General features: G+C 36.2%; 1 protein-coding gene across 6 annotated transcripts in view; it reads left to right on the forward strand.

Moving 5' to 3' along the window:
* Positions 1-25,413, forward strand: part of LOC132109448 (probable E3 ubiquitin-protein ligase MID2) — a 149,760-nt gene extending 124,347 nt beyond the window's left edge. For all 6 annotated transcript variants that reach the window (XM_059515523.1, XM_059515522.1, XM_059515521.1 and 3 more), the window contains 6 exons: positions 4,808-4,956; positions 6,048-6,175; positions 6,331-6,474; positions 11,701-11,862; positions 20,972-21,179; positions 23,515-25,413. In XM_059515523.1, coding sequence (XP_059371506.1) covers positions 4,808-4,956; positions 6,048-6,175; positions 6,331-6,474; positions 11,701-11,862; positions 20,972-21,179; positions 23,515-23,917 — 1,194 coding nt within the window. In that variant the 3' untranslated portion in view covers positions 23,918-25,413. The remainder of the gene's footprint in view (positions 1-4,807; positions 4,957-6,047; positions 6,176-6,330; positions 6,475-11,700; positions 11,863-20,971; positions 21,180-23,514) is intronic.
* The last annotated feature ends 336 nt before the right edge of the window (positions 25,414-25,749 follow it).

Genomic DNA, 25,749 nt, shown 5'->3' on the forward strand with positions numbered 1-25,749 from the left:
ATATTTTAGCTCAAATTCAAAGCTCTTAAGAGACGTACTCAGACGTTTTTTAAATTTTAATAAAATGAAAACTAAAAGACTTTCAAATCACATGAGCCAATATTTTATTCACAATAGAGCATAGATAACATAGCAAATGTTTAAACTGAGAAAGTTTACAATTTTATGCACAAAATGAGCTCATTTCAATTTTGATTTCTGCTACAGGTCTCAAAATAGTTGGGACGGGGCATGTTTACCATGATGTAGCATCTCCTTTTCTTTTCAAAACAGTTTGAAGACGTCTGGGCATTGAGGCTATGAGTTGCTGGAGTTTTGCTGTTGGAATTTGGTCCCATTCTTGCCTTATATAGATTTCCAGCTGCTGAAGAGTTCGTGGTCGTCTTTGACGTATTTTTCGTTTAATGATGCGCCAAATGTTCTCTATAGGTGAAAGATCTGTACTGCAGGCAGGCCAGGTTAGCACCCGGACTCTTCTACGACGAAGCCATGCTGTTGTTATAGCTGCAGTATGTGGTTTTGCATTGTCCTGCTGAAATAAACAAGGCCTTCCCTGAAATAGACGTTGTTTGGAGGGAAGCATATGTTGCTCTAAAACCTTTATATACCTTTCAGCCTTCACAGAGCCTTCCAAAACATGCAAGCTGCCCATACCGTATGCACTTATGCACCTCCATACCATCAGAGATGCTGGCTTTTGAACTGAACGCTGATAACATGCTGGAAGGTCTCCCTCCTCTTTAGCCCGGAGGACACGGCGTCCGTGATTTCCAACAAGAATGTCAAATTTGGACTCGTCTGACCATAAAACACTATTCCACTTTGAAATAGTCCATTTTAAATGAGCCTTGGCCCACAGGACACGACGGCGCTTCTGGACCATGTTCACATATGGCTTCCTTTTTGCATGATAGAGCTTTAGTTGGCATCTGCTGATGGCACGGCGGATTGTGTTTACCGACAGTGGTTTCTGAAAGTATTCCTGGGCCCATTTAGTAATGTCATTGACACAATCATGCCGATGAGTGATGCAGTGTCATCTGAGAGCCCGAAGACCACGGGCATCCAATAAAGGTCTCCGGCCTTGTCCCTTACGCACAGAGATTTCTCCAGTTTCTCTGAATCTTTTGATGATGTTATGCACTGTAGATGATGAGATTTGCAAAGCCTTTGCAATTTGACGTTGAGGAACATTGTTTTTAAAGTTTTCCACAATTTTTTTACGCAGTCTTTCACAGATTGGAGAGCCTCTGCCCATCTTTACTTCTGAGAGACTCTGCTTCTCTAAGACAAAACTTTTATAGCTAATCATGTTACAGACCTGATATCAATTAACTTAATTAATCAGTAGATGTTCTCCCAGCTGAATCTTTTCAAAACTGCTTGCTTTTTTAGCCATTTGTTGCCCCCGTGCCAACTTTTTTGAGACCTGTAGCAGGCATTAAATTTTAAATGAGCTAATTAAGTGGATAAAAGTGTAAAATTTCTCAGTTTAAACATTTGCTTTCCGGAATTCGGGTTGTATAATTTTTTTAATATAATATATAATAATCATTTTTATTATGCTAATGTTCAAAAGTATGGTTCATATTTTTTTAGGAAATATTAAAGGAGCTATGTGGAGCATTTGTACATGTATGAGCCAACCATGATGTAAAAAAAGAATGACACCTCGACTGTCCACCACGGTTGCCTCTATCACCCTGTAGGCTCAATTGTGTGTGGGGAAGTCGGGCCTGAATTGGCGCGAAAATTCACAAAATGTGACGTCATGCACGTTCTCGTCTACTTGGGCTTACAACCGTACAGCACGCCAGCAATTATAGTAAGAAGCGGCAATAGTGTTTTCAAATGGACTCTGCGGATGGAAAGAAGCAATCAGCCTCCAGCACAATTCAGACACCCACGGACACTCCTCGTTAAGTTAAAAAAAGAGTGTGCGCACTGAGAACGAGCATGAGACTGGCTGCAGTTCCTCTAACGGCCACTGCTGTCAGTAACGAAATTTCAGAACCTACGCAATGCTCCTTTAAAGAATACATTTTAAAGAAATATTTGTATTCAACAAGGAAGCATTCAGTTGATCTAATGTGACAGTGAAGACATTTACGATTTTATAAACTATTTAAATCTAAACTTTACATTTTTATCAAAGAATACTGAACATTGTATTACAGTTTCCACAAAAATATGAAGCGGCACTACTGTTTTCAACGTACGATAATAAATGTTTCTTGAGCAGCAAATCATCTAAAGACTGGAGTAATGATGTTGAAAATTCAGCTTTGCATCACAGAAATAGATTACTTTAAATATATTAAATAATTACTATACTTTTATTCAAATCAATGTAGTCTGACTTGAGTGAGCATAGGAAAACTTTTCAAATGTCAGCAATTTTTTTAAATTATTAATTGTGGTTAATTTTTAAGATTGAGTAATAAAAGTAACCATTTTCAGTGCTACCAAGCAAGGCAGCTTTTTGCAACAGTTTTGAAAACTGATAATCCGATCAGACTGTAGAATCAGAGCTGATTTTACGCAGAACAATCATATATTGTTCCATATTTAATATTTTGACACTCTTCAAACATTGCCAGAACTAAAGAGTCGGATTTTCTGCTCATCTGTGCAGTGTGTGTAGTGTTTTGTGTTTGACAGTGAGTGTGCAGTGCACAGGCACTTTAACTTGACAGCCTGAACTCACACTCTTATCAAGTGGGGATTTGAGCCGCGAGACAGGACTGTGCTTCTCTGTTTTTGGGTAATGTGATGTGAGAGATCCGGACAAATGCAGTAATCTCCATCAGAAGTGTCTTCGGTGATGTACTCTCACACGGCAGCCCCGAGTCGACATGCACAGCCTGCAACATGAGATTATGTCTGGCCTTTTGCAAACATCAGTAATGCAGCTCCAGCACAAAGTGCCTGTATCTCTAGCATTAAGGAGGCTTTTGGAATCATAAACCCAGATGCAAAGTATCTGCAAGATTTGATCTGAGGCTTAGGCTGTTCAGGCTGGTTTGTTACTGGATTGTTTTTAAATGATTTTCTAGTTTTTTCTGATGCAGTCCAATTTCTTTAATGCCGTCCTGAAATTCTGAAACTTTTTGGCAGTGCAGCGTCTGATCAAAGCAAATCATTTGAAGCTGTCTTTAAGAAATGGGGTCAGATTGGGATTTGATCTAATGCAATCCACTTCGGCACCGAGCAACATTTTTCTCTCCTTGTTTCTTGATTTATCTGAATGTTTCCAATCATTCCTTCCAGGCAGACGTTCCATTCCTCTATTGAATTACACTGTGGCATAGGCTAGATCCTGCTTAACCGACTTACTGGCTTATTGAGGAAGCATAGCTAATGTCTCTCATTCCCTCACGAAAGAAAAATAATGTATACGCACATGAAACATGGGGTTATTTGAAGGAAAGCTCAATTCATAGTAAATCTGTGGTCAGGTATTTAAAAAAATCTTATTTCATGCAATGAGTGCATTATATTATGGTAACGGTATATATAAGATTGCTGGATATTGCTGGAAATTCTTTTATTTTTTATGTAAATTCAGATCAGTATGTTTTATATTTAAGCATGGAATGTAGTAATGCCTATTTTTGTGTAATCTATAGAATTATAATATACTTTGCTAATCAAATGTATATCATCTCATTAGAATAATTCATTTTTGTGATTAATCCCAATGGACACAAACCAAATATACACTGCCATTAAAAAAGGTTGGCCTTTTTAAAAAAAATATATATATTATTTTAATTAGCAAGAAAGTATTACTTCAATATTAATTAATATTTAACATTACTAGAATGTTAATAGAAAATAGATTTCAAATAAATGCTGATCTTTTGAACTTTCTATTCATCAAAGAATCCTAAAAAAATAAAAAATAAATGCATCAGTGTTATGTTTTCAACATTGAGAATAAAAAGAAATGTTTCTTGAGCAGCAAACCATTTCAAATAAATGAATAATTGGTGAACAAAAGAGAAAAACATTAAAAAAATCTTACTGACCCCAAACTTTTGAACATTAGTATAAACGTATAAGACTTAGTCAACACAGTTAAACTAGTAAATTCTGACTGGATAAGTCATATTTTGAGATGTTGTAAAGTAACTGAAAGAAGCTCACCTGTGACCACACATCAGTTAAATTCTATATGAATGCAGAAAGTTGATTTTTATGCAAGGAGGAAATCTGAAAAGCTATCCAGCCAGACATAAGAAATAAGAGAGATATGAAACAATTATAGCTATTCCAGCTTTAAATGAGATTCTTAGCTCAGCCGTCTGGATTGGGCCAAACTCTTTTCTTGTTAAAGTCTCTGAGACTGTGTAATTGATTTGGCTCACTTTATCTTTTTTTTTTCTTTTTTTTTTATAGACATCTAATACAGAATGAAATATGCATTTGTTTTTTCCATTCAGGCAAAGTCTTTAACAGTTCATGCTAATTCAGCATTTATATGATTCCTTAAAAGTCTTCTTTTTTTTTTTTTTTTTTTTTTTTTCTTTTTACTGAAAATCAGAATCCGTCAATTTGTTGCTTCTCTGCTATAATTACACAAAAAGCAAACAAAACGAAGGGCTCATTTGGCTGTGATGATGAGCCAAGGGGCGATAATGAGTTTTTGATAAAATGTTCCATTAGGGTCCATTATTTTTCATAACATCTCGAGGAACGTAAACATTTATCATATTGATAGCTTAGAAAGTTGTAATAACAGCTCCAAGCATTATCTCTCATAAGAATGTGGATATATAGTAAAAAAGCATGTGTGTGGGTTTAGGTGATGAAGTTGAGGAAGCTAGCCCAGCAGATTGCGAACTGCAGACAGTGTCTGGAGCGCTCGAGTGCCCTCATCACACAGGCTGAGCACAGTCTGAAGGAGAACGACCACGCCCGCTTCCTCCAGACGGCCAGGAATGTGGCAGAGAGGTGAGACCACACACACACACACACCCTGACACTGCCTCTGCCAGCGTGAATACAACTTTCAGCTACTCTGCATATTTCCTGGTGCTGCCTCCTCCTTTCAGTTCTGCTGCTTGTGGCTTGTATTCAAAATAATAGAAAATATGCCTTCATATTTAACAGTATTTGTGCAGCTTTGGGTGTGGAGAGAGACTTTGTGTTGTCATGCGTTTTTGACGAGCAATTTTTGTAAACACAGACGGTTTGTTTTGTGGAAATGTAAACAGGTACAGAAACAGGAGAGGTCTGTGTTGTGTTATCATATCTGTGCAGTAAGCTGTGTAAATGCAGTCTATGATGCTGGCTAAATAATATTGTGCAGTTATATTAATCATACAACACTTTTGATGAGAAACTCACTGATCCTAATGTGTATTTTTTGTTCTTTATCACTGGCAGTTTACTTGAAAACTCAAAAACAATGATACTTAATGAAACAAAAACTGAGTAATTATATGTATTAATTTCTTTTAATAAAAATAAAACTATTCACTGTTAATGTTAAATTAATATTTTTGTTGTTTTTTGTTATTAAAATATATATATTAGATTTTTTAGGAAAAAGAGTAAACTGCTCAATAATCTTAATGTTTTTTATTCCTCACTACTGACTGTCTACTAAAGACTTGTGCCTTAAATGTCTTTTCTCAATTAACTAACAATTATTATATATATATATATTAGATTTTAATAAATATAATATTGAATAATATATCAATACATAGTTAAAGGATACATACCATTATTTTACAATATCATTATTTTAATATCTTTTATACAGAATCAGAATTGTTCTCAAGAACCGTTAAATTTCAGTGGTTTTGGTAGAAACTGCTGTAGTTCTGCTCTCATGGCATCCTTCCTGACTGTACAGTCTTGTGTATTATTTGAATTTCATGTGCCACACACATTTCTCTGGGTTTGAGCGCTGCCAGATGCTGTTTGTAATTTCTGTCACTGTGGGTGAAATCACATACAGCCTTATAGCCTGTAAATAGACCGTTGTAAATAGAAACATTTATAAATTAATTGCCAGCGCCTCTCTTTCCTCTCAGAGTTGCCATGGCCACCGCCTCCTCCCAGGTCCTCATCCCAGACGTCAATCTGAACCAGGCTTTTGACAATTTTGCCCTTGATTTCTCCAGAGAAAAGAAAATTCTGGAAGGACTGGATTATTTGACAGGTAAAGCCAGTGAGAAAACTGAAACCACCTTCTACAAGTGCCTTCTGTGTATGTAGTGCAAAGTTAATGAATACATGCTGTATCCGGGATATGGCCAGAATTACATCTGCAGAAGTCGATCAATATCCCTTCTTGGCGGTTGCCCTTTTTTCCAGCGCCCAACCCTCCATCTATACGTGAGGAGCTCTGCACGGCCTCGCATGACACCATAACAGTGCACTGGACCTCTGAAGATGAATTCAGCGTCACCTCCTATGAGCTTCAGTACACCATCTACACTGGCCAGACCAACTTCATCAGTGAGTCTAAACACACCACTCTCACAGCTTTCAATCTGACTCATACATTTATATCTAATACATGTATATACACAAATACTTCTCAACTGGTTTTGCTTCTGGTCACAATTTCCATTAGACAACAAGTTGTTACCCTACACAGTACCAAAATTGTTGCCATAGAAATCTAAACAAAGAATTATTATAGTATTAATATTATACATGTATTATATATAAGGTCTGCACAAGCCTGTCAAATAAAAAAAAATCATCATAGGCTTTATAAAGGAATAAAACAAATAGGACTCATGGAGGTGACTGTGTAATTTTTCAATTCATTACAATTTAATCCATTTCAGTTTGTATTAATTAATTAATTTATTTATTTATCTTTTATTTACTTTAATAGATTTTTAATTATTCCTATTTTATTTATTTTTTTATAATATAATATAAAACCTTTTTGTATAATATAAACACTTATATGTTCACCAAGGCTGCGTTTATTTAATCAGAAAAAGAATAACAGTAATATTGTGAAATATTATTTAAAATAAAAACGAAATCATATTTAAATGTATTTTTTCCTGTGATGACATAGCTGTATTTTTAGCAGCCATTACCATTAGCACTGTTGAAAACAGCTGTTCTGCTTAATATTTTTGTGAAAAATTATGGATTTTTTTACATCGTCTTTACGGTCACTTTTGATCAACTGAATGCGTTCTTGCCACATAAAAGTATTAATTTCTATTTAAAGAAAATTTTTACTGACCACAAATTTTTGAACAGTAGTGTATATCATTTTATTATTTACATTTAGCAAAATTTTGATTACTCCTGTATACCCATAAACATTTTCCAAAGGATTCATAATGTTTTTGAAAACCTACCTGTCCCCTATACCTTTTGTTTTGTTGGTACACCTGCAAATAAAAGCCCTAAGTCTAGCCATTACCAAATGGAGTGAAAGAGCTGATAAGGCTTAATTGCTTAAAGGCCAGGACATACATAACTTGTTTGGGCTTGGACAGTACAGAGAGAGCACTCTCTCACTCACAGACCTGCTTCTCAGTTTCCATTCAGCCTGCTTCGGTAACAAACACAGTATATTCATTTCAACTGCTGATAGTTTAGAAGCCCTGAAACATCTACAGAGCTACCGCAGGCTCCTTAGAGGATACAAACAAACAGACACAGAAATGGAAGCAATGCTTTCTTCCCAGACCTTTTTACAGCATTGCTCTGTGAATGCGGATGCCTAAACGCTGCAATTCTTAGATGCGTATGCTTCACTCCCTTGAGATGAAATGTGAGTCTTTGCTGGTGCATTTTCTCAGCCGTTGGCCAAGTCAGGCAAAGTGGCTACAAAAAATACTCCGGCCCCCAGTCAGGATCTATCAGCTGTAGATGGATGTCCTTCTATGAAGAAGTTCAATCACATTTAGTTTCAAGGCATTTTTAATGGAATAATGTCTGTATATTGTTTTTGTTTTTTTATCTTGCGTTTTATCGTTTATCATATTTGCAGGCCGGTGAAATTGATGGTTTGTTTTATGTTCCCTTTAGCAAAAGTGTATTATGTTTTGCAAGCCTCTCGTAGGAAATGCATAATATTCAAGGGCTCAGTCTGGATAACATGCAGGATCTTTTTCATTTATTGTGATCTGTCAGTTTGCATGCCTATAGCATGCATAAGACATATAAAATAAGTGTCATGTGTTATGTAAAAATCTATACATTCCCCCTGCAGTGCACTCAAGTCCAATACGTGTAATTGCAGAGCTGCCATGACTGGAAAATCTACCTTTTGCGATCAATTAAACATGAACAAAATTCATATACATCAGCCGAAACTCAAGCTAATAGAATAAATTAGCTGTAAAATGGACTTTAAAGCAGAAAAGCATTGTTCGCAGACAGAGTCGTTCCAAGTTCTGCTGAAAGAGCAGCTCCGGTTTGTCTGCAGACTTTAACGTCAGCTCTGTGAAAGTGAGGGCACTGGCCTGGCATCAGCCCTGATTTGATCTGACATGAGCTAATGCTCTTTGCTCCGCTCTCATTGTGACATTGATTGATAGTGATACAAGCCGCCGGACTGGCATGCTAACCTGCAGCAAACAGTATGCAAATGCCGCTGTCTTTGCAGTGGAACCGGGCCACATCACCTAATCTGACGTGCGCACCTCATGCTCAGGGACGTGTATTGTGAATCATGGGCAGTTTATGGAAAACGAGAGAGACGTGGATGTTACGAGGGCCAGCAAACACGTGGTGGAAACACAACTGTAAAGCTGACTACAAACATGAATGAGGTCAGACCAGACCTAACAAAAGATCCTATTATGGTCATCTGACTCTGTGCGTCTGTTTTCCATTAAAACTCTTGCTCATTTGATAATATTTGTCCTCACAAAACACTAGCTTGATGTGATGTGCAGCCTTGAAAATGCCAACAAATTTTATATATAGACAAACCCACGCAGAGAACGGTGAGAGTGTGTTGACAGAGCTGTTAGTCAGCTATTGTATTTAATATCAGTAAGTCAGGAATTGATGTTTTCTTTTCTCTGTGGAACACAAAAGAAGAAGTTCTGAGAAATGTTGTAGTGTGTTTTGCTACATAAAATGTTGATTTTAAAGCTCATATGAATTGATGAAGTGCAGTTAGCTCAGACACATATTAAAAAGGCCTCTAATAAAAATATACATATTTTGACCCTGATAATAATCCTCTCTAAATGATGGATTGATTGCCTATACTAGCAACTAGAGAAAAAAAATCCTGCTATTTTCAAGTTTCCATTCATAAAAGAATTCTAGAAAAGAAAAAAAAAATTATCATAAGAGTATATATTTCTTGATCAGCATATCAGAATGATTTCTGAAGGATCATGTGATGCTGAAGACTGGAGTAATGATGCTGAATTTCAGCTTTAAAACTTTACAAAATCTAATGGTTAATTTAATTTGAAATAATATTTCATAGCATTACTGTGTTAGTTGATTAAATAAATGTCAACTTGGTGTGCAAAAGATATTCCTTCAAAAACATTTAAAAAATCGTATAGACACTAAACTTTTGAGCAACAGTGTACTGTATATACAGTCTAGCTTAGCCTTTCATTTCATATAGCTTAGATAAGTTGCCTAAAGGTGAGCACATCTTAGTGGTCGATGTACACTTTCACATACATCTGCGACATGCTTGCGTGTCAATATTCCTCAGCCTTGATGGTGGATGCTTCTCATCCTGTATCTGAAGTGAATCTCAAAGTACCATCATTGAGCAGATGATCAGCCAGGCATTGATTAAGTGTCATATTATTTTTGCATGATGCTGTTGGTGGTCGTAAGACGGTGCATCATGATGCTAGGTTTCTGTTCCTTTTTAGTGGTTTCTGCCAAAGCCAAGGTCTTTGTATCTTAAGATATTCATAAGCTGGGCTTTGGAGAGCTGCCCAAGAATGTGAATGTGAAATGAAGACACAGTCCACAGTGGCTACTGATCAGAAGTGAGACATTATTTCTGTGATGAATGTGACCATATGTTTTTACATCTCTAAGAAAATATGTTCATGTGGGATCATAACACATGCACATACTGTCCATGCTCTTAACATACCAGGATTAATTATTTTTATGACAGTACATTTCCTATTGGCACTGATGACATCTAAACACATGCACAGTCATGGAAAAATACACACACACACACAATAGAAGCATCAAAGGCTAGTTTGGATTTGTCAACAGTATTGGGAGCAGCCCCATTCCAGTTTTTGTGTTTTAGCTCCCTTTCATCTGCAAACACACACACACACACACACACTTATGCAGAGTCTAGGATCCCTATTCACCCTGCCTTCTTTTTAGCCAGTGACACATACCTTCATCTGCCCCTCTTTGAAGTCTTTCTCTCTCTGAATGTCAAGCAACAGCAGAGAATTTACAATGTAAGCGGCATATTGTATTGTACTGCTATGCTAATTCCATTCATCAAACAACAACATCAAATGCCTTTTTGATATGGACATGGATCAAATGACTTCTTTGCTCATGAATAAATATTACAGACATGCAGTTGGTGGATGCAAATGGTCAATACTTTATCAGCTTTGCTTTCTTTTTCATCCAGTCATCAGATGTTATACTTTTTTATTTACTTGAATACTTAGTTTATGCAATTACATTTATAAGAAGGCATCTTTATTCCTTAGACATGTGGTTTCTGCTCGGCTGATTGATGCAGTAGATGTCCTTGTGAAAAGGACATTTTGTTCAGACTGTAAGTGGTTGAATGAGAGGGATTTTCAAGAAATGGCTGATACTGATCTAGAAAGCAAGATAGCAAGTGGTTAATATAATGATGGTATTAATATAACTGACATAAACCATATTTACTCCAAATTACTTTTTTGTACATTTTGTACATATTATTTTTATTATTATTATTATTATTACTACTACTACTATAAGCTCCAGCATATCTACAACCATATATAGAAGAATAAACAATTTGGACAATGTTTTTTTTTTTTTTTTGCTTTGCTTTGTTTTGAAGAATAGCCAGTAGGTGAGACAATGTTAATATATCAATATAACTGATATAAACAATATGAATAATGTAAATATTCAAATTTCATTTTTAGTCAATTTTGCATTATTGATGACATCCTCGTCATCATCATTATTCAGTATTTTACTACATCAAATATTTTGGAATTTGCTATTCTAATTGCATTGAATATATCTGGAGAGCAGGATGGCCAGTTGTTGATATATTATTATAATTGATAATACATCAAATGCACTCAAAATTACTACATTACATTTTAAGTACTTATGCTTTTGCCTTTTGTATGGCCCACGTTTGACAAACCTTCAGTGGCAATACCAGTGGTTTTAATGGCATTGCTGATGTTTCCTGAGGACATTCTGGTTCATCATGAGAAACTGGATTGAGGGGCATCTGTTTGCCTGAGGCAAACATCCCGAGTCTCTCTACGAACGTGTGCTATATGTGTTTTCACATCAAACAGAAATAGGCATGCCTTGAATAATGAACTTCATATGTACCATTCTCTTTTTAGAATCACACTGTTCAAAAATGTATTGATAAGTGGTTATTATTGCACTGTTCTTCTATGTTAATAATAAGTGCTAGCACAGTCCTGACTAAGAGTGATTGTCTAAAATATGCAGAATCTGTGATTGATGTTATGCTCTATCTCCCTTACTTTGCAGGTCTGTATAACTCTGTAGATAGTTGGATGATTGTGCCCAATATCAAGCAGAATCACTACACAGTCCACGGCCTGCAGAGCGGCACCCGTTACATCTTTTTCGTCAAGGCTATCAACCAGGCAGGCAGCAGAAACAGCGAACCTGCTCGACTCAAAACCAACAGTAAGTCCAGGCCTCATGAGCTGTCTTATGTATCTGTAAACCTCATGGTAGTCGTCAATCGATATGGCTTTTTCCAAATCGGATGCCAGTATCTTGACAACAGTATGCAGTATATTCCCAAAATGAACATTTATTTTACACGATATTTACTCAATCAACATTCACTTAAAAAAAATACGGAGTGCTGCAGGGATGATATATATTGTAGTTCAGCCCAGAAGTTTGCATCACCCTGGCTCCCTCAAGTAAACCTTTGAATTTTTTTTTCATACACATTTTGTTCATCAAGTTAATCCTCACAAATGAACACAGCTGTTAGGAATTTTGAAGCCTAAAATCAAAATTGCCAGAATGAACTCGTATTATATTTGAATAATGGGTAAGACTTCTAGTATGTTGCAGCTCAAATTGATACTTTCTTGATTCAATACAATTTACCAAAAATCACACTATATGAAAACTATCAAAAATAGTAAACCTTTATCCTAATGCTATTCACACATTACAAGTTTTTTTTTTTTAATATGAACATTATTATAAGCAGCATAGGAGCAATTATTTTTAAAATGCCAAATGTGTAAATGGAAATATATTTAGATCATTGCATTTGCCACTGACCATAAATTTGAGGGTCAAAATAACTCATGATCATCATAAGCATAATACAATTTTGCATGCACATACACAAATTGAGTTTTCCTGTATATAGTCACTTGCATGTTTTTCAAGACATGTGAAAGCTAAAAAAAACAATTGTGGTAATATTCATGTTTTAAAACTTAAGCTTGTTTTAAATACATTATTTCAGGCATTTAACCGAAAAATCCTTTCTAAAACAAATATAGACTGACTTCAGGACAATGGAATTGGAAGTACAAAAATGCTAACTGTTTCCAGTTTTAAGCACTTGTTTCTGACAGCAGCACTCTGTATGATTTGTTTAACGAGTTCACTCGTTAGGGACCAATGTAAATAATCTCAAATTATCATCAGATAATCTGAATGATAAATCAGGCCAAACGCACCACTCTACTCTTCTTAGGTTTTATAGCCTGAGTCCTATAGATATGGTGGTTGTACATCAGTGTAAATGCAGCGGCTCTGTCATACTCAACCAAACAATACCTTTATCAGCTTTCAGTCTGTGACAGGCACCCGAGCATGCAAATAATGAGAACCATCAGTTGGTTTGATATGTGTGTGTGAGAGAGAGAAAGAGAGGTCTGGGAAAGCCCGGGTCCCTCACCACAGCTATCAGACGTTACCCAGCCTTCTCACAGCAACGAACTCAATCAAGATGAAGTGCACCAGCTGACAGCATTCAAATGGGTTATTGCATCAGAGTCTCTCCGCGGCCTTGTGGAGGAGTTTGAGAGAGAAACCCAGGAATGTCTGGAGGAAACGGCAAGCACTCATTTTCATTGTGTGTTTCTACCTCTCAGTCCTGTGCTTTCTAATGGTTCCTCGAACTTCGGTGAGAATGCGGCAGGAGTATCTCTCTCGCTTTCCATCACTCACCCCCACCTTGTTACTGTAATAATGCTGTTTTTAGACAGCAGTGCCATTAAATGCCATTTTCTCCCAGACACACACAGAGCTGCAGTGTTTTAGCTGTGTTGTGTTGTAAAAGCCTGTCCTGCAAAAATGTAGGGGAGCGCATATACAGTATGTTGCTGGAGGTTTGCCGATATTTAGACTCAAAATGCAAGCCCTTTCAAATTTTTTTGACTTGTTTTTGGGACGCCCAGAGAGAAGAACTATTAATTATCTGTAATGATGCATATAAGATCGTTAGATTATTTAAACAACTAATATCTGATTTGCTGCTAAAGAAACATTTTTTATTATTATCAGTGTTTTCTTTGAATAGAAATGTCTATTCAAAAATCTTTTGTGACATTATAAATGTCTTTAATGTCACTTCTGATTAATTTAATGTGCCCTTGCTGAATAAAAGTATTCATTTCTTGTAATTTTTTCTTTAAAAAAAAACAACCAAAAAACTTTTGAACAGTAGTGCATGTGCTGCTTTGATAACGCTGCTATTGGAAAAGATGCTGTAGAGATGAAGCACTACTGTTATTCTTGAGAAAGTGCTTTTGGGAAATTATTCAAGGGATAACTTTCTCTCTTTGTACTACAGTAACATTAGCATTTAAAATAGGACGTTTAAGGCTGCTTTATGTATGTAGTTTTCAGCAGAGAAGACATTTTAACCCTTGCATAGTCAAAGAATCCACTGTCATTTGCCACAGCTGTGGCTTGTGCCCATGTGACCATATAAAACAGAAACTGATTTTGGGACAATTCTCTGATTTATGTTTTCTCCAGCACACACATACTCACCGTGCCTACTCAACCATGAAAGTCCAGACACTTCCCCCCATCTCAAGAGAAATGCTATTTAAAGACATTTATATAATCAGTTCCTTTTTGATTCAGGAATCCAGAGTGAGAGCGTGTTCAACCCCCAGTCGAATCCTAGAGCTCACGCTTTATAATCTACAGTTCATTTCTCAGCAGCATTTGATTGCTGACAGTAATTTGCAAAGGCAGAGAAGATGTAGAAGCGATCGTATCACAGGGCCACTCAATAGTGAAATGTACAGGGGACAAAAAGCAGGATTCTTTAGCCTCAGTGCCACATTTGTAATGTTTTATTTCATTAATTTTATATTAAATAAGCAAATGAGCTGTGTGGTATGTGGTATGGCAAGTCAAGTTAATTTTATATTAATGTCAAGTTAAATTTATATGACAATACACATTTCTTCAAAGTACCTTTACAGAAAACCATGATGTTAATGTTTATAATATCTTCATACCTTCATACAAAATAAATCTAAATAATGAGAAAATTGCATTTAAAGTAGTCCAAATGAAGTTCCTAGAAATGCATATTACTAATCAAAAATTAAGTTTTTATATATTTATAGTAGGAATTTTACTAAATATATTGAAGGAGCATGATCTTTATTGAACATCATAATGATTTTTGGAATAAAGGAAAAATCAATAATTTTGACCCATACAATGTATTCTTGACTATTGCTACAAATAGACCCGTGCTACTTATGACTAGTTTTGTGCTCCAGGGTCACATTTAGTTACTTTTTGTGATAAAAATAAAAATGATGCAATTAAGATTTACTATACAATATATATCACAGTTACAGTACATATCATGGACTACACAGTATATACATTTTTTGGTTACACCATATTTTAAGGTGTCCTTGTTACAGTGTATTTATACATTTAAGTACTGAGTTATATTAATTAACTACATGTACTTACTATATGGTTATGGTTTGGCTTAGGGTTACTTGCATGTAATAATGCATAATTTATTGTTATTATAACAGCAAGTACATTTAACGTGTGCAACAAGGAAACCTTAAAATAAAGTATTACCAAATCTTTTAGTTTTTTAGAAATATAATTTTATTCCCTTATATATTTTGGAAATGTATTGATGTTCACAAAAAGAAAACCAAACCATGTGTTAGTGTGCAGTTTGTCCACCGTGGCCACCCTTCCTCTTTATTTTCCATCCCTGCTCCTGCTTCTCCATCCCCCAGTCCATCGTCAGGCTTTACGTGACTGTGTGCCTGAAGCGCAGCCAGGCTTACAGAGCAAGAACGGGAAGACATCAAATGGCTCTTTGCAGGTTGTGCTAAAATCAAAGTTTGGTTTCTCCAGCTGAAATTTTGGATGAGAAAATATGTTCAAAAGGCATTGCTGAGATCCATAATAGAGGCAGTAGCAGGAGTCTGAGCACAAACTCAAGTCTAGACACTCAGCCGTATACACATACCAAATCACTGCCAAATCATTCCCACTGATCTATCTTTTATTCCTCAAATGGATCCACTTTCTTCTTGTTTTCTCTCTTCTGCTTTGGTTGCATGGTTAATCATAGTATATATCATCATAGTATATATCATTAATCCAGACTGATTGTTCTTTATTTGAGCTAGTCCCTTCTTTGGTTTCAATTCATTTTGAAGATTTTTAATGATGTTTGTCTTTTGATATGTTATCATCCAGCTTTAGCACAATAAATATGTTTATTGATTATAAAGTGGGCCAAAAAAGTATTTGGACACTTCAGATACAGTTTCATAATTTATTTTAAATAAGATGAACAGCATAGCACATTTTGTTAGATTCTACAACATAAATATATTCAGTTTTCAAATTGAAGACTTTCCGGTTTGTCAAACCTTAGTGCAGCATGTTCACAGTTAATGTGATGAACTGCACCTGGTTACTCCGATTTAACGACCAGAGAACAAAATTAAATAAATGTAAATGTAGGAATTCAGTGCCATTCTTCCATTTGTATTGTTGAAATGTCCAGATAAACCTTAAAAAAGGTAAAGATGTAAGATATGGCCACATTTACCATTTTTTGGCAAATTTTGTTGGAAAAATCTGGTCTTTTCAGTAGGAATCCATGTAAATGGTAATTTTGTGTGAGGGCAAAATATTTCCCCAAACAGATTTCATAGTATACTGACAATATACTACTTTTTGCCTGTAAATTTTACCAAAATTTTGCAAATCTGACCTCAGCTCACTCTAGAGATCCAAGATGTCTTATAAACTTAAGAATTAAATGTGTATGAAACAAATTTAAGCTGAAGTAATATGATGTAAGTTTGAGTCTCACCTGTGTCATTCCCTAGACCTCCTAAAATCCTTCTTCCATTCATCCATCCGTTCTTCTCTTCTGTATTATCCAGTAAAGACTAACACAGACAGTAAAACATTTTCATATGACCTTTGAGAAATGCAGGATATTTTAAGCAAAATATAACATTTTGATAATTACTTTCTTCATTATGAGAAATATCAAGTGACAGCTTAAGTTTTCTTTTTCTGGGAGACTAGCCTTAATGTCATATTTACTCTTTTTTTGTATTTTGTATGACAGCAGCACTAAATAAGCTTGTCTGTGTGTGTGTGTGTGTGTGTGTGTGTGTGTGTGTGTGTGTGTGTGTGTGTGTGTGTGTGTGTGTGTGTGTGTGTGTGTGTGTGTGTGTGTGTGTGTGTAGAGTCACAGTGTGTTCCTAGATCTCTCCTGTTTAATCAGCACTGCCGTGGCTTGTGACCGTACATAAAGCCAATATGAGAAATATCACATGACAAGCAGCCCCAAGGGCAGCCATGTTTACTTGTTGTTAAAAGATCTCAAAATAATATTTACTCATCCTGAACAGCGAAGACATCGCTCAAGCTGTCAGCGGTCGGCCCTCCCCTGCAAAAAACACAAGAACAGGAGCCAAGCCAACCATGTGACCTCACCTCACTATCATCTTAAAGGAAAACATAGACTAGATCTGTGTGTGTGTACTTGTTTATGCTATATTGTGGCGGCCAATTGTCCCCACAAGGATGGTAAAACCTGAATTTTTTTGACATTGTGGGGACTGGCCTGTGTGTGTGTGTTCATAAAAATGACTCCATTCAAAGTTTACGTACCCTAATATTAACATTATAATAGTATAATTAACAAAAAAAACATATATAACCAATAATATTAATTCAATACAGTAAATAATGTTTTTTGTACTATCTATCTATTTATCTATCTATCTATCTATCTATCTATCTATCTATCTATCTATATATATATATATATATATATATATTATAAAATCTAATATATTATTGTGTGTTTATATAAGTAGTAGTAGCTGAAGTAGTATGTTCTGCTAGTTGTATCATAATTTAATTAATTCATTTTCATTTCATTTATGTAGCGCAAATAATCACAACAGGTGTTGAGCACTGTGCTTTACAGAGTATAAAACCGAGATACAAGATAAATAAAAAAGAAAGCAATAAGACGTAATAAAATAAAACATAATTAAGAGTTGCTAAATGCTAGGGCCGGAAGATAAGACTTTAACTTTTATTTAACTTTTTTGATTTGAACTATTGGAGCCATGTAATAGAGGACTGGAAAACTCCAGCATATAAAGAATTACAATAGTCCAAACGAGATAAATCGAAAGCAAGTTTGACTCTTTCAAGATCTTTGGGGGACAGAAAAGGCTTTACTCTAGACAGAAGTTTCAGATGAAAAAAGCTTGAATTAACTTCTGTGTTTTTGTGTTGATCAAACTTGAAGGACGAGTCCAGAGTAATTCCCAGACTTTTCACAGTTGGTTTGATATAAGAGTGCAGATTTCCAACATTAACAATATGTTTTTTTTTCTTTCCCAAACACAATTGCTTCAGTTTTACTCGCATTAAAGTGTAGAAAATATGAGGACATCCGGGATCTTATGTCATTTAGACAAGCAAGCAAGATTTCTAGGCCTTTTTGTCAGTGTGCGTAAAAGGCACATTTTAAGTGTCATCTACATAAAAGTGAAAAGAAACTCCATTCCTTCTAAGAATCGAACCTAGAAGTAACATATATAATGAAAACAGAATTGGGGACAAACTGGATCCTTGAGGAGCACCACATGTAAGATGAGCTACGGATGAGACAGAGCCTTCAATGCCAGCTGAAAAGTTCCTGTCAGTAAAAAAATATTTTTATATATATACTCAACTAAGCATTTCCACAGATGCCCACATAATGTTCAAGACGTGCCAATAGAACAGCATGATCAACAGTATCAAATGCTGCACTCAAGTCTAAGAGCATTAAAACGACTGAGTCTCCGGAGTCAACAGATAGAAGAATGTCATTCAATACTCTTAATAGTGCAGTTTCAGTACTGTGGTTCATCCTAAAACCGGACTGAAATATATCAAGGAAAATATTTGCATCAAGGAAGCTCTGTAACTGCAGTAGCACTGTTTTCTCAGGAATCTTAGCTATAAATGGTCAATTAGAAATCAGTCTAAAATTTGATAAATCAGTGTCCAAATGAGATCTTTTGAATATTGGTCTCACCATGGCATGTTTACAGATAGCAAGGAACTGAGTCTGAGAGAAGGCTTTTGTTGATAATTGACAGGATCCATTCCCCAACACTGTCGAATATCTGTTTAAAAAACGAGTAGGAACAATGTCATGGGAAGAGATAATAGGCTTCAAATTGGTGACTATATCTGTTAGACAAGAAATGGTAATTGGTTCAAAAGAGTTTAAAAACCTGGTGGCTATAACAGGACTTGCTGAATCAACAGATGAGGGTAATATAGACCTTCTAATCACTACTATTTTGTCAACAAAAAAACATCAGAAATTTTCATACAGAGAGGAAGATTCAGTTAGATAATTGTTTCCTATGGGGTTCAAAACAATTTTAAATATTAAACAAGGTCCTAGGATTATTTGAATTTTTAGCAATTATATAGCTAAAAAAAGAAATAGCAAGACTTAACAGCTTTATGGTATGATATAAAAGACTCCCGTAGTATTTCATAGGACACCTGTAGTAGGTATACTTTTTCCATCTGCTCTTCTGCAAGCTTGTCTTAGATGGCGAGTGTTATTGATAAGCCATGATTAAAATGTATTTTTCTGATGTTGTAAGTCTCAGATGGAGCAACAGTATCAAGCACGTTGGTACACAGATAATTAAATACATTTAGTAGTTTATCAATGTCTACTGTATTTGCTAGATGTTAAATTGGAAAAATCTAACAAGCTTCAAAAAATGCAGCAGAAAAGACTTCAGCACAGGCCGGACAGGATAAACCTATGACCATTTTACAGGTCTAACAGGTGCAGTGATATGACATAAAAGATCAAAACTAAAAACAACAAGTCTGTGGTCTGAGAAACTTGGATTACCAATTTAAACATCTGAGATATGGAAGCCATGAGATAAAACCAGATCAAGTATATGGCCGTGTACAGGAGTTGGCTCATTTACCCATTGAACAAAGTCACATGCTTCCATAAGATTCACAAAGATTTTGGCTAGTGGTGAGCATCCACAGCATACAGTACGTGAATGTTAAAATCACCAACAATTAAAAGTCTCTCATATAAGTTGCATAATATTTTATATTTCACTATATTCCCTTCTGAACTGAAAATCATCTTATTTGCTGAAAGACACTGAAGTGATGTTATGGTCACAGCTTGCACTACACATTATGTTCTTGTCACTGTGAAATGCACATTTTAGTGCTTTACAAATAAACCTTTGAATATATGTGACAGGTCTACAGCAGCTGTAATAAATCTAGTTGTTCTCTCACTCATCACTGCTCATTTTTGCTCGTTCAGCTCCAATATTTAAAGTATATATTTCTCCACAATAGATCTATATATTTTTCAGGTCTTATCATTTTCATTTTTAACTTTGATGTACCCTGATTATTTGAATTGCTATGTTTTTATATTTCTAACTACTGTGCATACTACATGCTTTCATTGACAGAAATATTCTGCAGAAAACAATCATAATATTCAACATTATTATATTTACAATAAAGACCTTTATTCTGACACCTGCATGGCACAATTATGCCATTTTACACCTTTTTGTCTTGAACGGTTTATCAGTTTTATAGTAGGGGGCAATAAGCATTTCATGGGATTCTTGATTGTAGCCTTGTGTGTGTGTATGCATCTGCATCGCTTTTCCCAGTGCCCTCAAACACTCCTGCTGTAAAATGGCTTGACTGGAATGGCTGCGCTCGCAGCGATAAGCAGTTCAAAGACAAGAGCGTGTTAATGTAATTGGCTTTCAGCAGCACATTGCCAGAACCTTTCAATTCTGGGTGCAGTAAACCTCACTCTGGGTTGAGAACATTTGTGGGCAGGGATGGAGCGCAGCTGATTGTTTTCCTGCATTGTCAGTCATTACACCAGGGATGGGGAGATTTAGACGCGCCACAGTTAAATGTCGGGTCTGTGGGGTCACCTCTGCTTTTCAAGAAATATAAAGCTCAAATCATATACGTAGCAGACTTCATTTAGCATTTGGTTCTCTCTGTCTTTAACTCTCAGACACACACTGTGCCTTTTATCACAGCCGCTCATCTCCTAATTAACCAGAAGAGCTCGATCTGACATTTAACAAATTGCACGGATTCCAGCAGAACATTGAGAGTTTCTTCTCAGGTCACCAAACTCATCTCATTACATGTCCCAGATGTATCTCACCCATCTCTGTCCTCCGCTCCTCAGGTCAGCCTTTCAAACTGGACCCCAAAACGGCCCATAAGAAGCTGCGCCTCTCCAATGACTGTCTGACCATGGAGAAGGATGAAAGCTCCCTGAAGAAGAGTCACACTCCGGAGCGCTTTAGCGGAACCGGGTCCTACGGTGCCGCTGGCAACGTCTTCATCGACAGTGGCTGCCATTATTGGGAGGTTTTACTGGGCGCCTCCACATGGTAAGTGATTTCAGATATACAGGCTTGTTAATAGGAAGTTGTCATAAGTGTAATAGGCAATTGAGTCACACTCACCATGGATAATTTGCTTAAAACAGAAAATTATGTCTTTACCTGCTACCTGATGTTGCTTGAAATTTGTTACTGTAAAATTGAAATGAAATATTTTAGTTTTAGTTATCATCTTGGCATGCATGTACATTAACTCTAGTCCATTTAGCAAATATGCCATACCATAATTTATAATTATAATTAGGGCTGGATGATTAATCGAAAAGTAATCGAAACCGAAATTCAGAACCTCTAACCGACTTAATTTTCCCATGTCGGTTATTTCGTTTTTTTAATCCTGTTAATACTTCCCCCTTAAAAGCATACTACCGCGTGTGTAGATACATGACTCGGCCCCGTCCAGTCAGTGGCATAAAAGCAAAACACGGACGTGAACGCCGGTTCAACACATAGTGATGGCGCGCGAGCGGTGAGCCATGCGTCTTCACTAAACTTTGTCTTATAGTTTGGACATTCAAGCGATTAGACGATCGGATGTGTATTATTATTTCGAGCTCCCATGTTCGTGCAGCTACATTGTGGCATGAACACTCATATAAACAGTAACGTTAGCTGTGAAGATCGCGGGCACGGAGGAACGCAGAAACTAGTTGTCGGCGCTGTTCTGTGATTTATTACTAAAGTAGCTTATAATCTCAAAACTTATTATAGTATATTTTTCTAATTTTGAATAAACTAGGCAATTTACAACCCACAGCTTCACAATAATATAGAGACAGTATGACTAATTCACACACGCAATCACTCGTACTGGTACTTGTGCCAATTTATCTTTATCTGATCTTTATCTCTTATACCGAGAAATAATCTATAAGAAATGTTACGAACATAGAAAAAAATAACTGCTGATAGTGAGCTATGATGTCAGATTGCGCTTTCAATAGGAAAAAATATTTTTTTCCTATTGAAAAAAAATATTTTTTCCACCATTACTAGTCGATCTCAACTGTCTGGCTGAGGCCAGTCTAAAAAGACGCTCAGGACAGTTGACAGAAAGCGTATCATTTTCACGTGTTATTAAGCCTTGCCACTTGCCAATTTAACCATTCAAAAAACTTTAAAGCAGTCAAACACAAGACACGGAAAAGCTGAACTGAGCAGCTGGTTACTCGCGCGCTGTGCTCGGTGCGCACGCGGAGAGAGAGCTGCGTCTCACAGTAACACTGAACTGAGCTCTCCTTTGTGGAATTGCTAATGCAACCTTTTCACACCACAGACTGAACACAATTAGTCATTGCTTGGTAATTGGCCAACAAAGTATTGACTGTTGTCTGAAGTTTTGTTTGATAGAAAGATGGATGTAATGGATTACAATCAAAGTTATCTGAAATGATCAAGATGAACTTGTTCGGACAGTTTAACTCTTGAGTTCTTGTCATATTTTATTACCATTTTCTAAACTATAGCAAATAAACTGATAATGTGAGAAATGTTGAAGGTGTCTGAATAAATTTTGGTTTGACTGTATGTTTAATTTTCACAGTGCTATTTTAAATTTAATTATTCGGTTTCTGTACCTGGACACTTAAAAACTTGAAAAAACGTAAACACTGTGTAAATAGCACAAACAAATAAACAGAACGAACATTAAACACTTTCAAACCGTGCCCACTGGTACAACCTGAACGTTGTACCAGTGGGCACGGTTTGAAAGTGTTTAATGTTCGTTCTGTTTTTTGTATTTTTGTATTTATTTGTTTATTTATATATATATATATATATATATGTGTGTGTGTGTGTGTGTATATATATATATATATATATATATATATATATATATATATATATATATATATATATATATATGCCTTATAGATTCCCTTCTATATATATAGTACATAAAACATTATTTACTGTACTGAATTAACATTATTGGTAATTTTTTTTATTATGCTATTATAACTATATAACAAAGTTATAATAGCATATTAATAGCATCTATAGATCATATTTACAAAATGTTGTTACTTGTCCTTATGTTTTTAGAATATTATTATTATTTTATTATAAATCTAACAGTTTTTTCTGTTATTTTGTAATAATGACTTTCTGAATAAGGTATTAGGCTCTGGCACATTCCAGTTAAGGTTAAATTTTCACATGTTGCATAAAATGTTTTAATAAAGATCAAGATTTGGGAACCCAGGCTCTAGATGCTAAATATAAATTACATTACTCAACTAAAATATCTTCTATAATTAACTAACCAGCTGTTAAAATCCTGCTTTCCAATGGCCAAATTTCAAATCGGTTTCCGTTTCAGGTACGCTCTTGGAGTGGCTTACAAGTCAGCACCCAAAAACGAATGGAGCGGCAAAAACTCATCGTCTTGGGTTTTCACACGCTGCAACAACAACTTCCTGGTGCGGCACAACAACAAGGAGTCGATCGTGGAGGCGTCGCTACAGCTGCGCAGGGTCGGGGTGCTGCTGGACTACGACAACAACGCCCTGTCCTTCTACGACGCCATGAACTCACAGCACATATACACTTTTGACGTTTCCTTCCTGCTTCCAGTGGCTCCCACCTTCATGATCTGGAACAAGTCATTGATGATCATGTCAGGGCTGCCCGTGCCTGACTTTGTGGACTGCAGTGAGCAGCAAGAAGGCATCTGCCGCCAACCGGATTCCCCCTACGTGTCCGGAGTGAAGAGCTGCCACTGAGGCATCATAGGAGTTATTCCAGAAGGTTCCCTCACCCTTCTTCTTTTCCTGGTTTTCATAACTAGGTTGAAGTTGGATCTTTAGTTGTTCCTGATTGTTCTGTTCACATTAATGAGCGTTAAGCAAGTGGGTTATGAGCTCTCAGATTTAAACAGCTGGGGGAAATTGTAAATTATTTATAACTAAACATCGGTTTGCTTTTTTTGTCAGTTTTGATGTATTCCTAAAAGCACTTTTTAGAGTTGAATTTGTCGCCCCTGCGTGTAAAAAAGTCTTGCTAACTTGAGACAGGGTTGGACTTCCTTTTGGACCGAATATAGTGGATTATGTTAGGATGACAATTTGGTATTCCTAATAAGGGTTACATTAATTATCTGATGGGTCTATAACACACTTTTCATATTCAGGGAGAAAAGATGATGCTTTGGTTTAAAATGTGTCTGAAGATGATGGCATGATATGTATTTCCTCTGTGATTTGTTCTCACTATCTCAGTTTCTGGTTTTGTTTTTGTGAACAGCATGAGGCACAAGTTCTCCAGGTGTTTTTAACATGTATCTTTAATAATTGATATACAATGTGTCGCAAAATCCCATCTGTGGAGGTGTTTGTCCATTGACATTGTCGCATTCAAACGCCGCCAAGAACTGAATTTCAAGACTATAGTCCATATTTATCAGATCCATCTATTCGAAAATATTTGAAAGATTGGAAGCAAATATTTAGTTTAACATTCAAATGTGTGTAGATTTATTTTCTTAATGGCTGTTCTGAATATTACATGATCTTCCGCAGTGTGACGTTCAGGGCTGTAACAAGGATTCCCAGTCTTGGGATAAAGACAATCACTTGTGCTAATGCAGGCAAAAAAATCAAGTGTGTAGCAATTAATCTTTGCAATAGCTTGAGATACTGTACTTCCCCAAAAAAGTGGTTTGTATCCAAACAGTTCAGTGTAAATATCCAGATTGGGAAGTATTCGTACTGCTGACGCCACTGTCCTGCTGCAGGTTTTGCTTTGTGTCGGTGGGTTTCCTCTTTGCTCTGCTGAATGTACGTGATTGCTTTGGTTCTTTTTATATCTTTCTGAATGAAAGCACAGAGCATTTTACCATTACATCTTCTTTGCAAGCACAGCAAGTATGTGAATCCTCCTGTTACATCTTGAGAGCTAAACATCCTTATAAATATAGAAAAAGGATGCACTGATAGCATTGTTATTTGCATTGGATAAGGACGTGAAATGACATTTATCCAACGCACTCCTGTTGCAATTCGTAGCTATTTTACATTTTGGCGAATTGGTGGCGAATTCATATGAATTTGTACAATCTCTTGTGTATGTTTTCTTGCAATCTGCTTACTCCCCGTTGGTGGGTAGGTTAGGACCTTTAGTCTTACAGACTCACCACTTCGTAAAATAGTTTCTCATGAGATCAGGTTGCGTTTACCTCACTTCATACAGTTTTCCCAGCATCCTTCATCTCAGCATCGGTCTATATCAGGAATAGGCAACTCCGGTCCTGGAGGGCCACTATCCTGCAGAGTTTAGCTCCAACCCTAATTAAACACACCTGAACAAGGCAATCAGTGTTTTCGGGATTACTACATAGATACAGGCAGATGAGTTTTTATGAGGGCTGAAGCTAAACTCTGCTGGACAGTGGGCCTCCAGGACCGGAGTTGCCTATCCCTGGTCTATATACTTGAAGCAAGTGTCAAGTCACATGGAAGAGCCCCTAAATGATAGACTTTTTTTCATGAACGTGAACTCGTTGTTTTAAAGTTTAATCTGTGACTGAATGATACATTAATGGTGTAGTAGAGCAATA

This window comes from Carassius carassius, chromosome 29, assembly GCF_963082965.1.
Source record: "Carassius carassius chromosome 29, fCarCar2.1, whole genome shotgun sequence".
Taxonomy (NCBI): Eukaryota; Metazoa; Chordata; class Actinopteri; order Cypriniformes; family Cyprinidae; genus Carassius; species Carassius carassius.